A 16,043-nucleotide genomic window follows, 5' to 3' on the forward strand; every position below is an offset into this window, starting at 1 on the left:
GTGTGAAAAAGAGGAGTCTGGATACACACAATAAAGTAGGCATACTCATTGCATGTATGTATAGATACCACTGCCTAAAAGATACTGCATATACATATATATGTAGATACGAAGAATAAATGATACCAGAAATAGAAGACATCAAATGGATCTAGTGGCCTAAGAATGGGTTTTGTTTGGTTTAGAGAGCCATTAGAATTCAGAAGTATATTTATAGCCTTGTATATAGTTTCTTTTTAATTTATGTAATATATGACTAGGTATATAAATTAAAGCAAAACGTAAATAGAAGACAATATCTCTTCCTCTGTGTCTTCCTATTTATGTATCTTTCCTTTTTCTACTCCCTTTTGTACTCTCCCTGTCTACTTGCTTTGACCTTTTGCTTTTTAAGTTGCTGTAGATCTGTTTCCCATCCACCTATATTGACTTTTCAGCACTCCCACATCCCCCCATTGTTCTCCAGACACGGCTTTTGGATTACAGCTATTTTTTTGAAGAAGTGTGTTAGAAACTCTTGACACAGCTTCTATTTTCAGTGATGGTTTTGCTACACTTTAAATTGCTCTTTCTCTATTTCTTATATAAGAATAGATTCATGCTTTGACATATATTGTCCTCTCACTTTGATGTTTCACATAATACAGTAAAAGCAAATAGCACAAAGGTGAACATTCGCAAAAGCCACAGCCCCACTTTCCCAGCAAGCGGCAAAAATGTGAATATACACTAGGAAACCTAATTCATGCTGTGGGTAATTAAGGGTTTTTTAATGTCTCATACCCCTGTTACTTTCTTTTTTTCAGTGAACATTCATGTATTTGCTCATCCATATCCATTTTCTCCCTTATGCACACACACCAGTGTGTGCCCTTTCCTTACATGAATTTTTCCTTCTTTTTAGGGGGTTTTGCTTATTTTAGGTAATTCACTAGGTCCCTTTCAGTTTTGCCCAGCCTTGAAGGTAGGCTAGTTCATACCACTCACTCTCGTGCTGGCAGTGATTGTGTACAGTCAGAGTGCAATTGCTACTTTTTCTCAGTTTAGTCCAAGTCAATAGATATACATCGGCATTCCTTAACTCGGGTGATTCTTTTCTTCTTTCTTGGGGGCTGAAGCTCGGGGCAATTGAGTGTAACAGTCATGGTGGTGAATTTCTTGGGCTTGCAGAAGGAACAAGACTGGAAGGAGCCTTCTTCTTTACGGACATGTCTGGGGATGTAGAAGGAATTGCACTGGCCATAGCAGAACCTGTTGATAATGGTACGACTGTTGCAGCCTTCTTCGTGGATAGTTTGTTTGAGGGGTTGGGTTTTACACCAATCCCGCTTTAGGTACTTGCGCTCAGTGATGTGCAGCGCCTCCTGACTAGACTCCAGCACCTCTTCAGCAGGCATCGAGGTGCCTTTTCCTCGCTCTCGATGCCTGGAGCCTGACTGCTGCTGTGTCTGCATTTGCTCTGAATCATTGGGCTGATCCTTGACAGGAGGAGGGATAGCACCTTGAGATCCACGATTCCTCTTTCTCCCTTCAGTTGTCGGTAGCATAAATCCCATCAGAAGAAACAAGGCACCGATGGCATACAGTGTGCGGACCATCCTGTATGAAGGAAGTTGAGGAAATAAAGCACAATTGTGGATTTCAGATATCAACAGAAGACAGGTATGCAGTAAATTTTCAATTCTATAAAAGAAATGTGTGCACATACACACTTATAAAAAATAAGCATTCAGGCCTGTACCAACTGAAAAGCTGTTCCCAAATTACCAAGTGATAAAAGCTTTCAAATAGTTACTGAAAGTCAGAGGCTAAAATAAGCCAAGACAGAATTTTGTTTGTGTATCCTCCATCTTTTTCCAGCTCTTTTCTCCATGTGCATTACCTTAGTTCTCAATCCCTTCTTATAGCTTACTGACATATAGGAAGATTGCTCCTGGCTTACAATGGTGGAAGAACAAATTTTACATTACACATGGATCCATTTGTATGACACAGCTATCTAGAGTACCAGAGGGCTAAAGTCTTTGTCTCAGCAGACACTGTCTAGATTTTTGTTCCTTAATCACACTGAGAAACTTTATACAGCTTCTTGTATAATGTACATCCAGTATATAATGTATATGCTGTTTACACCTGTTGCCTGTTTTACAGCTTCTCAAGCTCTGTCACACTGCACCTCTAAAGGGGTCCAATACATCTGAGTGTAATGATGCTTAAGATGAGAGATGTGCAACAAGTCAGGCAACTAACATAAAAAAATATTTAGGTACAGGTTAAAAGAGATGCATCTATCATTTCAAACTATGTTTTCTTGCACATTATTCTGAATCCTTGATAGAGGTAATGCAGATGAAATCACAGTGCTAAGAATTTTTCAGATCCCTAAATTTTATTCATTTTACACAGAATGATGTTGTAGGAGGACAGCAGAATTTTGTATATGACATTAAATATCATAGACCTTGTGCACACAAAAAAAGACCACTTCAGGAAGTGCATTTAAGTGGAGTCCTTAAAAACTGTATGGCTGCTCCAAACCTAATTATTGCATAGAAAAAGCCTTTCTTTCCTCCCTTATTCTACCATTTCTGCTGCCTCCCAAATCTCTGAGTTCTTGAGGCTATTCAGTCAGCTCAAACCACCAACCAGCACGGAAGAAACTCATCAGCATCACACTTCCCTGTTCCAGAAGTACCGCGGTCTCTGAGTTTTTTCCGAAAGGAGCTATGTAGTAGCACGACAGACAGATGAGGGAATAAGTCTCTGAGGGACCCTCCCCATGGGAGCTTGGAAGATGGCACCAGAAATGAACAACTCCTTGCAAAAAAACCCCTGTAAAACACTAAAATTATGAAGAAGCACAGGCATTAAAAAGGGAAAGGACTGTGAAAAACAATGCTGAGGAGCTCAGTGTTTTCTACCTGCTTGGAGTGCTGCAGTTGTATCCCTTATTTGACTTGCTTTATCAGTATGGAAAAAATTAGTGTTTGAATTGAAGAGTCCTGCTTGTGTTACTACCCGAGAAACATGTGAAACCAAGGGCACTGTCCTGGACGGCTTTATCCGCTCTGCCTGAGACCACACAACTAGGCAGGAAAGCAGCCAAATGCCAGTGCTGTGAGGGCCACCTAGAGACTCAGAAGAGGCTCAGGGTAAGTACCATTTGCTATAAAACATAACTGCAAATTTCTCAGTTATTAGGTCTTTTCAGCCACATGGAGAAAATAAGTGTTAGGCTGTTCAAACAGCCTTTCTCATCAAATGGATTGGGAGAGGAATTCCTGAAGTAGAAAAGTGTCATAGGGGGTTCCACTATATTCAAGGAGTTGCTTGTGGACCTAATACTTTTAGTGTTTGTCAACCAAGTGTTAGAGCACCTAGAATTCCTGATATATCATAGATGTATGCATTCATTTCAGTAATTTATGTTTGTGTACCAGCATGTCCTATGTTTGGCAGAAGCTTCATGCTTCAAGGAAGGGGTGTAACAATGACACTATTGCTGACTCCAACAGAAAATTTGGAAGGGCTGCTGATAGTATCTAAATGAAATATGGTATGGAACACACAATTTTAATAACCGTAAGGCTTTGACATAGAAAAAAATGAGTTGGGAATTCCAATTAAAGAATAATGCAGCATACTTTCAAGTGTCAGCCTGGTCTTCACATTTGCTGGTTTTTCCTCATCTCTATTACAACCTGAATGTTATCTAAACATGTTTCATTTTAATTTAAATTTTGTCTTAAAAATAAGTTTTAAAAGAATTATAAACTATTGCTTATTTCCTCAAGAGATCAGAATGATTTCTTTCAAAACTATTCCTATTTCTCTGGCGACTGTCTACTCACCAGTATTTTAATATGCATTTTATTTACTCAACATGGTGCCAGAGTCTTAAAAGAAAAAAAAAAAAGTAATTGCATGAAGTTGAAAATAAATTGCTAGGTTGTAAGCAGTGCCAGAAAACTTCAGGTGTTTATTTTATTTAGTGTCCCACAACTTGGATGAGGTTCCACCAACATGAATATTCCTAGACTACTTTTATTTTTAAAACTGATTACATCCACATTGTTTTCTCTTCCCCCCCCCCCCCCATAGATGTGCAATTGATGACACAGCAAGGTCTAGTCCTATGAAAATGAGGTGTACTTTGGCATGGGAATTTGGGGGAAATTTCATGGTAATACTTACTATTGTAAGGTCTGTGTCCCAGATTCATGCAACTTTATTAAGCACATGCTTATCCGTAAGGAAATGCAAGCATGTGCTTCAATGTAATCCTAAACTGGGAGAAAGGCAATTTTTCACTGGGTCGGTTTCCAGCCTTAAAGGTGGAAGCTGCATTACATGCTCATAAAAGAAATTGTAACTCAAATGAAAATTAGCCACTCAGCAGAAACATTTGTTATGGTCACCTCCAAAACACACATCTAAAAGTAAAAGTAATCCAATCATTTAGGGATAAATACAGGTTAAATACAGAAGGGGCTGTGTGGACTTCAAGATCCCCACAGAGCAGCTAAGCAGGATCCTTTTTTAATAATAACTGTTTAAACATTTATTTAAAAATTAAGATTTTAATTTTTTACATGCAAAATACAAAGGAAAATGAGGTGGTATGCCTCAGGAAGGAAAGCAATGAAATGCACTGTGCACACCTCGTACCACCTCTGGTGCCAGGGCAATGCATCTGCTTACAAAAGAAGATGACACCTTTGCTTACATTAGGAGGTGAATTGGTTCATCTATCTATGAGTTAGCAGTTGTCAATGTTTCCTTAACAGGGTTTTTTATTACTGAAAGAAGTAGAACACAGAAGAGGACAGTAGAATTAACTAAAATCAGTGTTACCACATCCAAAGTTTTACTGAAGAGAAATCTCTCCTGAAATAAATGCTTTTTCTCCTCATTGCAGTCATAATTCTGCAGAAGTAATAGCTCTGGAGCTGTGAGAATCAGGCTCTACAAACTTGTATTCCACATTTCTGAAGAATTTTCACATTTTGATTAACTGGCTCTTACATTGGCGTAACCAGAAATCCTTTTGAAAATTCATTTGAGAATCCTTTGAACAAACAGATTACCATAACCAAAATGATCAATTCCCTCTTATTTCATTCAGATCCAGAGAGATACAATAGAATTAATATTTACTTTTTAAAATAACATGATATTCCAAAACACTATTCTTTCCATATTTCACTGCTGAGTTCCACTTTTCATCATCTGTAAGCTCTTAGTCCTAAAGCCAAAAGAAGTTTTATTGCTGACTTCAAACAGGAGCAGAATTGGGCCCTAACATTCATATCACTTTACATGTGGTTTATCTAGACCCTGAGATCTCATCATCTAAGAAATTAAGGACATTAAGAAATTTGTGGATTAGTACTAGCAACTATTGAGAGAGAAATATAAATGCTTTCAGGTTTACTATTTCATACAATTAAGCTGTATTTTTTTCGTTTATACATTTTCTGCTATGAATTAAGGATCTCCACATGTCAGTTCATAGACAGAATTTCCCTGTGAGTTCACAGGCAGAGTCAGAATGTTACTACTGACATTTTTAGCACAAGCAACCACTTGTTTAAAAGATCTGGATGGAAACCTGGTTGAAATATACAGCAAAATTGTCACAGGCCTGTAACTTCATCTGTAAACCACTTTTACTAGGAAAATATTATGATGAGCCATGGACTCCTGTCCTTACAGAAAACAAGAAAAATAATCTAAACTAGAACTAAAAAAAAAACCCCAACTATTATCTGGTGGACTTCAAATACAAGCCAAAGAAAGACAGAAAACACAATCCCTTTGACTACTGCGAGAAGTGGTTTATGTCCCCAAGGATCAGAATCATTTTATGCCTCACATATTACATCTGAATTACAAAAACACTCTTATGTAATGTTTTCATAGTTCATAGATCTGTATTTTTAAACATTAAAGAAAAGCATGGTAATGACAGTTCCCAGAGAACTGTATTTTTTTTTCTGAAATCAAGACAGCAAAACTAACATCTGTGTTTCATGGAATTTGGATACATTTACATTTCAGAAAATTTCTTCTTGAGAGTCATAGGGATGGGGGTTTTGAGACATACAATGAGTGTACGCAGCATATTAGCAATTTTAAAACAAACAAACCCTTGAAACCTTGATAATTTCCCGTTTAAGAAAGTATTTTTCTGCAGGACATCCTATGGGATTCCAAGGAAGCTGAACATCATGGTGGGCATGGCTGGTACCAAACCCGAGTTTGCCTTGCTTGAAGACACCCACGCAGCCTGACAGCTCCCAGCTTCCCAGCGCGAAACTCCCGTCAGACACATTTGTTCACGGAGCCCTAAAACAACCAGAACAGCTTTGCTCCTCTCTCTGCACTGTCGTGCGTGCTGAAAAGGAGAGAGTCCTCAGCAGAAGCTACGCACTTCTGGGTACCATTGCCGAGAGAACAACATAAATGCTTTAGCATAGCTTGGCCCTGAATGCTAAAGAAGAGCAGAGACCTACGGGCATTGGTGCCTTTTGTCACTTACACAGACCCAGCGCACGCTTGTTGATTATTCCCGGGCTTGCGGGGCTCAAAGAGGAGCGGGGCAGGAGCAAAGAGCTTCTACAGCTCACGGGCCACCGGGATGGGCTTAGAGGTAGCCGAGATTGGGGGGCCACTGGCACTGCACCCAGAAGTCGCCGCTCACAAAACGCGTGACTAAACCCCGCGTCCTGTCAGCAGCAGGGAGAGCCAAAGGCACGCTGGTGCCTCAGAGCCCCCATCTATGGAAAAGGAGGCTTCCCCAGCGCTGCATCTCAGCCGTGATGACCGAAACGGGCTTCGCTTGCCATTCTTTCAGCGAGAGGAGCCACGAGTGGGACACCAGGAGCGAGGCTGCAGCTGCTGGCCGGGGAGGGACGTTATGGGTCAGCACAGCGGGTCGGAGACTGGACACCTTCCCAGCCCCGCACGGCCGCCGGGCAGGAGGGCCCCGCCGCGCCGCCCAAGCCGACGAGGTAAGACGGGGCTGTGGCTGAGCGCAGCCTGGCTGTGCCGCGGGGATCGCCGGCGGCCGTAGGGGCGGAGAGGCCGCAGGCTTGGTCTGGCTTGGCATGGGCCGAGAGCGACTCGGCCCGGCTTCCCGGGGGCGCGGACGCTCCTCGCAGCGGCTGGCGGCACCGACCGGCTCTTCCCACGGGGCACGGCCGCCGTCCAGGTTAACCCCATGAACTCTCTGAAGTGACTGCCAAGCCCACGGGGGATCGTATTGAAACGGACGGGGCAAGCAAGCAGGCGCCTCCAGGAAGGAAAAGCCCTACGCCAAGTCGCGCCGCTGGCCCCGGGCCGAGAGGAGCGCGGCCCGCCCGCGCCCGCGGAGCCGCACGGGCCGGCGCGCTGCAGGGAGGTCGCCGCGGCCGGGCCGAGGGGCCTGTCAGCGGGGTAAGGGAGCGGTGGCCGATGGAAGCACGGAGCCGTCGGCTCGACAGAACTACCGCGGCTCCGAGTCAGGTGGGCGGGCTGGGCGGAGAGGCGGTGGAGGTCGCCGAGCGCAGCGGTGGAGCCGCTTTCCGTCCGGTCCGGTCCCGCCCGAGGCGGCGCGGTGAGGGACGCGCGGCGCTGCCCACGGGACCCTGCCCCGCTGGCACACACCGAGTCTCCCGGGCGGCATGCACCCCGCCCCGGGAGCTCCTGGGGTACCAGGAGCACGATCCTCCGAGAGGCGGGCCAGGACAGAGCCGGGGGCTGAGCGGCCTCGTAGAGGGCAGCTCGGCGGGACGGGACAGGACGGGATGAGATGGGATGGGGCTGGCACCTGGGGATCTGCCCCCGCCCCGCTCCGTGTAGAGGCCGGGCCGGGATTTTTCCGTGTCTCGGGTGGGCGCCGAATCCAATTTGTCGGGAGTGATGCTGTAGGCGGAGATGAGAGGCAGAGCTAACGGGGCTTTTGCAGTCCCCGTGCTTGTCAGGGGAAAGAGATGTAACGGCGCCCTAATCCCCAGCACTGCGGCGGCAAGGTCGGCGCGCCTCACTCCCGCTGACGGGAGGGACGCCCCGGAGTTTTGCTAGACACCGGTGAACGGCTCCTTCCCTTGCCCCTCCCTGAAGGTAGGATAGAGAGCTTAAAATTTTGCCTCCCACAGAGACTGGTCGAACTCCGCAGCTGGCGGACCCGTTTGTGCCCCCGCTGTGAGTGCGCGCAGCGCGGTGCGTCCCGGCGCGTCCCGGCTCACCTGCGCGGCGGCGGCTCCTCGGCGGGGCTCGGCTCGGCGGCGGTGGCGGTGGCTCCTCGGCGGGCCCTGGGGCTCTTCGGGGCTCTGCCCGGCGGGTCACTCGGTGCAGAGGGTGGCGTAGGAGTCCGGAGTTGCCCGGGAGTCCATAGAGAGAGAGAGTCTCGGATCCTGCCTATAAATTGCAGCAGCGCCGGGCTGTCTCCCATTTAAATGTCTGCCAGCTGAGATCTGCTCTCCAAGCCCCTCCAGATCATTGGACAAGCGCCTCCAAAGCGCGTGTTATCCGCCCCTTTTAACACTTCCATAAACTTCCACCAGGGAAGGCTTTCAGTCATCCAGATAAACACTCGACTACTTTCCTGTCTTCAGAGAATCGGTGCTAAAGGTCACCACCCCAAGGAATTGTTCCTGGAATGCACAGAAAATTCACATTTTCCATCCCCATTAAAGTATGACAGTTAAGAAGAATTAAATCCTACCCCCTCCCACCGCCTCCGCCGCCCTTCCTTGCAGGCTGGGCGCTTCCCTGCCCGTGAGCCGGCCGGGTGAGTGGGCCCGCTGCGAGGAGCCCCTGACCGGCCTGCCTTGGCCGGGAGGAAGGCAGCCACCTTTGCGGCCCTCCCTCTTACAAATTGACTTTCTGCAGTATGCTGAGAGTTTCGCAGCTTTGGAAAAAAACCTCTGTGGTAATATCTGTGTGCCGAGGGCGTTAAAAACGTGGCTCCCGATCCGCAGCCCCGCGCTCACAGGCTCACGGCTCTGTATCAGTGAGGGATTGTTTGGGGAGTTGTCTTTTTTTTTTTTTTTTTTTTTTTTGTCTGTCCCGCAAGAGGCGAGACACCTCGGGTGTTCCGTCACTAGGTTTCTCGGTGGGCGGCGGGCTCCTCCAGCCTCCCGCGAGGGGCAGGGACGGCGAAGGAGCGGCGCGTCCCGCCGAGGCTGAGCGCAGAGCGGGCCGGAGCCGCCCGACCGTCGGGGCGGCCGCAGGGCAGCGCAACGCAACGCCGAGCAGGAGCGGGCCGAGCCAGCCCCCGCGGAGACCCAGGGGTCGCTCGCAAATAGGCAGAAAGCGGCGGGGGCTGAGCGTTTTTCGGACCGAGCCCTTCCCAGCAGTAGCCAGGAACATCTCCCTGCGCTGCAGCTGCCCGAAGCGTACCCTGAATCTGCAGACAGCGTCGGGCTGCGGGCATCGAGGGGGAGAGTCCTGGGTGGGTAGAAGGACCCCACAGCTCCGCAAAGAAGCCTGCACTTCTTCCAGTGCTACCGGCCGCCCCGTCCTCCAAGCGCGCCAGTGCCGCTGCTCGTCCCTTGCGGACTTCTTACCAGGGAGGCACGAAGTGCTACCCGGAGTCATTACGGGCAGGAGCAGCCTCTGAACCACGGGCTGACTTTTGGGCTTGCTAATTAAACGGAGACGTTTGTCAGTTGCCACTTCCTGCTGCGAGCGTCGCCCAGCAGAAAGCAAAGCTGAGGAAAGCTCTGCCAGGGACATGAGCGCTGTAGTGGTACCGATGGGTCTGTGCTCTCCTTGATGCTGGGCACAAGTTACTGCCCGTGAATCAAACAAGCCCTGCTCCTCGGTCACCGGCAGTCAGCACCCACCTTGGACCTCAGGCCCGGATCTCACCTGACAAAGAGGTAGTTTTGTTGTCCCTGGTGTTGCAGATGAGAAAGACAAATTAAAATGAAAGTATTTGCTACATTAGGGATGCCAGAGCTAGGCAAGATGCCAAGTTTCTGACTTTTCACAGTACTTAGCAGTGGCCTGCTCTTTGCTAAGACCAAAGCATGGCTTCACTTAGCCTGAGTGCTTAGCAAGGTAGTGAATTAGGCCCATTACAATAATTCACACACATTTAGCGACAGCTTGTTAAAAAAAAGAATCACTTCAGTCACAGGACAAGTGGCCGTAGTGCAGTGGTAGGTGGCAGCATGAGAGAGAAAATGAATTGGTCTGCGGGAGCCACTGAAATTCTGAAACAATTATTGGGGAAGGATTACTGGCAAAGAATTACAGAATATGACATCTAGATGGGTAGAAGGAGAGGCCTAGGGAATTTTTAGGATTTTCTGGTTTTTTACTCATAAAAGTGCTATTATTTTTATTTTATTTTATGAGTTTTTAACTAATTGGGGTCCTTCCTTCGTGAATCCAAAGAAAAGGTCACAATTCCCACCTCTCAATATGTTGACAGACTTTATGCTCCTTTCTATTTTCTTCTCTTAAGCAGTTGTATTGATATGGAAGGGTCTGTTCACGCCTCTTCTGCTCTGTCTCTCTCAGTGTGATTACCAGCCCCAGAGACAGGCTGGGGAGCTGCTCTGGGGCCAGTCCAACCCTTTGAGTGTTGCTGGAGAAGGTGCTTTCTGCAGTTGCTCTGAGCTCCTGTTGATGCTGATGATGGCACTGCCACTGCGTACGCTCCCAGGCACTGCTGCAGGCAAGCTGCCTCTCTGCTGTATTTTTCTGGCATGTCATTTACATGCCACTCTGGCATTGCCTTTCCTAGATGATACTTCTGGGCAACAATTGCAGAGCAGGTATGTCCACTTAATGCCTTACTGCATTCAGGCATCTAGCCGGAGTTGGTGATCTGGGGTAGATCTCACTCTGACCTAAAGGACACTAAGAAACACTTTAGGAAGCAGCTCCTGGTGGAGAAGTTGTGTTCCCTCCTCAAGATCCATCTTCCTTTCTTGCAGTTGAGTATTCTATATCATATCTTCTCATCTGGTTTCTTTCTCTTAGCTTAATCCGCAGTGTTCCAAGTATGCACTAGCATCCAGATTTCTTTGACAGTTGGAAAGTAGAATTTTTCCTGCAAGTATTTGCTTACTCATTCACAGAAATACAAAAATAAATTTGGGTACCAACAAAATAAATAATTGCAACTGCATCTGGACTGAATGAAGGTAGAAATTTAAAAAAAAATTAAAAAGGAACATAAAGATTATGTCTCTTTTTGTTTCTTTGAGATTGAGGGAGGTGGGGAAAAGACGTCTTTTCCTCTCATCATTCTTTCAGGTGTTTGGAATAATTTCCAGCTTGGAAGATTTCTTTATTTCTGCTGGAATCTTTAACAAAACATTCCCTGGGTTTGCTCCAAAGCTTCAGCTGTGCTGGTCAGATCCCAACCAAAGACTGGTTAAAAGGCACCCAGTGCTGAAAGGGAAGTACTTCTTCCTCCTACCATACCCACACTTGAAATTCTGTTGCATCTCATCACGGCTGCTAATTGGAGCTGGAATACTGATGGGGAAATGTTGTTTAATTATTTAGTATTATAGAGGCCTATGGAAATCTGCATGTTTTTGTGCTATAGGTATAACGATAAAGAGCTTTAATGTCACAGGATGGTAGTGGTGTGTACTGTGAACCTGACTGATTACAACTACCTGCTTGCTATTGTTTGGGTTGGAGTTTCTTTTGCTTCATTTTTTTTTTTTTTTTTTAATTTCCTCTCCCTTTTCTTGCTGGTATTCACTGCATGAGTTGTTCTTTGTTTTAGTGGAACAGTAAGAATTGTGTAAGCTTAAAATAAGTGCTGTACTTAATTCTTGCAGAGAAAAATGTTATTGGGCTGAGCTCCTGTCTGCTACTGCTAACTTTGAGCGCTACTCAAAGTATCCTTACTGCCAGGACAGTTGGCACCTTATTAAAAGCCTTTGCAGAGAGGCCAAAACTCACAGGGGCTAGAGCCTCTTCTTGAGTAAATTGGAATAGTTCTTAATGACTCAGGCAGATGCACGTGATCTATGACAGCTGAGAACCTGGGCCTGCTATACCTAGAAAGCCAGTATCTCTCACTCCTAGTCATGTTCCTCCAGGTCAGAAGTAAGGTGAGCTGTCCAGCAGAGACAGGGCACATCTGAACTGCTTTGCTTGGTATTTTGAACTCTGCTGTTAAGGAGAGAAAGGAGCTTGGTTTGTCTCAGCAACACAGCAGTAACTTTTCTAATTGGGCTGTAACGAGTCTAGAACGAAGCACTGACTTACACTGCAGTCTGCTGCCCGCCACGTGCTGTCCTGGGGGCATTTGAAGCTGACCAGTGGAGGTGTGAGGCTATGAAACTTGGCACAGTTGTTATCTGTTAGCTGTTTGATGAGACAAAAGATGTGTGCATTGCAGAGATGTCTGGTTTTAGTAATTAATTTTGTGGGACATACACTCAGTCCCGCAGATGAGATGTCTTTGCACTGTGGGATATTGTTGAGTTTCTGGTGGTGTACACTGCTCTCTTCCTAACTTGATGGGTAAGATCAGCCGTGTCTCAGAAGTGATTCATTACATGGGGCTTGAGCAAGATATTATGTAGTGTGTGTTGTGTGGGCCATGCATGGAAATGTCCATCATTACATTCCTGCTGAGGTGTGTGAGCTTCTTTGCTGTACATGGGAAGAACACTCTGTGTTCTGTCATAGAAAAGAATTTATACTCAAGGAATCCAGTTTCCTGTGCATTTTAGATATATCCAAAAGTAAAGGACTAAAACCAGGTTTTTGCTTGTTGTTTTAAACCTAAGTAGGCAAACAGTTAATAGCTGGCATTAGGTGAGGGAAGGAGATGTGCATGTTGGTTTTAAGACAGCATACTAATACACCAGGCCTGTGATTCTTTTGCAGATACTCTACTGTTTATTCTACCGCAGATTGCTATAGGGAAAAACCCTCTAATTTAAGTAGCACTGTGCTTCATATCAAGCCTTATAAAGTAGTACCAGAAAAGGCTGAGGTTGTTCTGAATTGAGTTAAATTTCTCATAAAATGTACTAGAAAATCAAGTTTAAGATTGTGCTTCACTTTGGCAAAATTCTGTTTAACTAAAGAATTTTAATCTTTCTCTTTTTGAGTTTTAGAATTTATGACTATATGATGGAGGTTGGAAAATACTGTACTTACTGAAAAAGCAGTATTTTAGATTTGTGTTGACAGAACATCAACTTTCTAACATAGATTCCCATCAGCTGAATGAGAGAAAATTAATTAGGGAGAAGTGCTTATGTTGGGGCAGGGTTTTTTTTGAAAATGAAGTATTTTAGGTTTTTTTACTTTCAAAATACTGCTTGATTTTGGAATAATTTCAAAATCCTCAGAAATAGGACATTAGAAATCAAAAGAATAAATGAGTGCAAGAGAAAAGCTTTAATCACCTAAATAATTTAAAAGTCTTGGGTTCTGCTCTGAAAAGTATGGTATCCTGGTATGCTTGAAAAGCTTTCTTGTTCAGCATATACTGCATGTAGAGTTAGGTTGTGGGCTTGTAATGATCTCCACACCTAGGAGCCATGGTCACCCACCAGCATTCCACTCCACTATGTGCTGCAGACAGAGAACAAAAAATATGTTTTCTGGCCTCAAAACACCTACATACATAATACAATCCATATGTGACTATTTTTCAAAAGTGGTTTAGAAAAGCTTATTTTATTAGGATGAAGTTTGATGCTAAGCAAATACAAACTTTCATGCCAAATGAAGAAATATAATTTGTCAAGCTAAACTTTTTATAAGTCTTTTCACAATTTTTTTGATGCATCTTATGTATTTGATGACTATAAAAGAATTTGCCAAGAAAATGAAAGCCATAAAATTCCTCTGCTCTTATGGATTTGCTTTTCTTTTTCTTCTGTCTCCTGAAGCTGTAGGAGGTGTTTCCTGACATGCTTTGCTTTCAGGGCACCTCTGGAGCAATGTGATACAAGAAGTGACTCAGCTAAGCAAACTGGGTTTGTATGAACATAAGAAGCCCATACAGTATTAAGCTGTAACTGGGAATTATGAAAAGAGCCATCTAAGGAGCTCAGTGTATTATTTACATACATAATTCACTATATGAAGCCATGAAATACAATTTCCAGTTATGCTGCAAAACTGAAAAACTCTCTTTCCAAACCTTACTGCGTCCCAACATCTTGGACAGATTGCATACACTTTTAAGACATGAATAAGTATCTCATGCCCAGTTCTGGCAAAATAGTCCCTTTTACTTTTTTCTTGCTGTGATGAAAGGCAGCTTGTTGTGTGACCACCTGTGTTCCAGGGTGTTACCTGTGGGAGGTTCTGTGCTACACCTGTGGAGCACACAGTGTCAGTCTGGCAGGTAGGGTAGGTAATGGGAAGTCAAGAGATATAGGCATTTTCCTGACTCTGCCACTTATGTCTGTGGTGAAACAAAAAGAAGAGTAAGAGAGGCAGGAAAGCTATTTTAGGTATTTTATTATGTAAGGAGATTTGCAAGGCTTTTATTTTGGTTTGTTTTGTTGTGGGTTGGTTTGGTTTTGGCTTTTTTTTTTTTACTATCCCATTGCCCTCCTTTCAAAATTGAAATCTTATCTGTTCTTTTTGCTTTTTCTGGAAATAACCACATAAAAACAGAATACCAGATTAAAAAAAATGTTGCTTTGCAGGAATGAAAGAGCTGAAGCTTTTTTTTTTTGGTCTGAGACAGCAACTTAGAATTTCTGCATTTTATACTTGAAATCCAGTGTCACAAAAAATGGCTGCTATGTTACAGGAAAGAAAGAACTCTGTTAAATGGTTGTACTGCTGCAGCATCAGTTGCTTCACTTCCCAAAGAGAATACTAATGCAGGTAGGAAGAAAGAAAACTCTTCCTCACTGCTATTTTTCATTGAGATGGTCTTTCTGTCAAGAAGAGCTATAAGAGGCACAAGTTCACCACCACCACCCCCCCGACCTTCATCCTTTACCTTGTTACACTAATTTCCTCTTGACTCCATTTCCCCACCTGTAAAACTGCAGCAAGGAGCAGAGTTTTCAAAGGAACAATTTTGGCGTAAATCCTTAAGGCTGATAGGGTACCAAACTTCTTGTGAAAAAAAGTGATTTATAAGAGGAGTTGAGAGTTCAGCTTAATCTGGAAAGATAAAACATACTTTTTTCAGCTTCCACATACTTAGTGTCTGTGTGCTTGAAAACATCCATTTTGAAATTTCTAAATGCTTTTAATAGGGAAGGAGGCCTTTTAACTTCTGTAAGTCTCCCCCCCCGCCCCCCCCCCAAAAAAAAAAAAAAAAGGAAAAGGATATTTCCAATGAATAAGCCAAGTTTTCACTGTCATGGACAAAAAAATGTTTAAAGGCAGACAAAGAATTGTTTAACCAGTTGTCGTTTCCTAAAAGAACTGCTGGTTGACCTATATAATATTTTTACTATATACATAAATGCAAACTGATAGTTAAGTGCTTTGGTAAGAAAGGTGGATTTGTGCACATACTTCTCTTTTTTGCTGAACTTAGATTCAGACCTGAATTCTGCAGGGGCTTGCCAGATGCTTGACTTTGTTTTCAGTGGATCTATTCAGAGTGTATTATGTGAAGCACACACAACAATCCAAGAGACTCGAGCCAGGTGAGCCTTGCTAAAAAACCCAGAAATAATTTATATATATCTCTTTCCCCTGTTAGAGGGCTTTCTAGTTAGTGAGCATATTAGAATGCTAAACTTTATGGACTTGAGAATTAAAAATACAATAATAATAAAATACAAAAATAGTCTATTTTTTAAATCTGTATGGTTACCAAAAATGTACTCTTTCAAAAATTGCCAAAAAAAAATCACTTCTGGGAAACTACACACACAAGCCTAGGGCCAAATCTTTTTTCTTGGTATTTCCAACAACTGCTCTGTTTTGCTTCGTCTGTTTCCTTGTCAGAATTATCCCGTTTATCTTGTTTGGCTAAGGGCAGTTGGATATTTATTCATTGATCTCTCCTTTCTTGCATTATCTTGAATTCTAATTAGAGTTTTTCAAGTCCTATTACTTTACTCTCCAAAACATACCTACAACAGACA

The 16,043-nt window shown here is 44.1% G+C and overlaps 1 protein-coding gene across 1 annotated transcript; it reads right to left on the reverse strand.

Annotated features, from left to right (window-relative positions):
- Window positions 1-1,043: 1,043 nt before the first annotated feature.
- GREM1 (gremlin 1, DAN family BMP antagonist) lies at window positions 1,044-1,598 on the reverse strand (the record flags this gene model as incomplete). The annotated part of the gene is made up of 1 exon (XM_082284265.1): window positions 1,044-1,598. The coding sequence occupies one exon, from the start codon at window positions 1,596-1,598 to the stop codon at window positions 1,044-1,046; it is 555 nt and encodes a 184-aa protein (XP_082140391.1).
- Window positions 1,599-16,043: the final 14,445 nt, after the last annotated feature.

This window comes from Coloeus monedula (assembly GCF_965178545.1).
Source record: "Coloeus monedula genome assembly, chromosome: 6".
Classification (NCBI taxonomy): domain Eukaryota; kingdom Metazoa; phylum Chordata; class Aves; order Passeriformes; family Corvidae; genus Coloeus; species Coloeus monedula.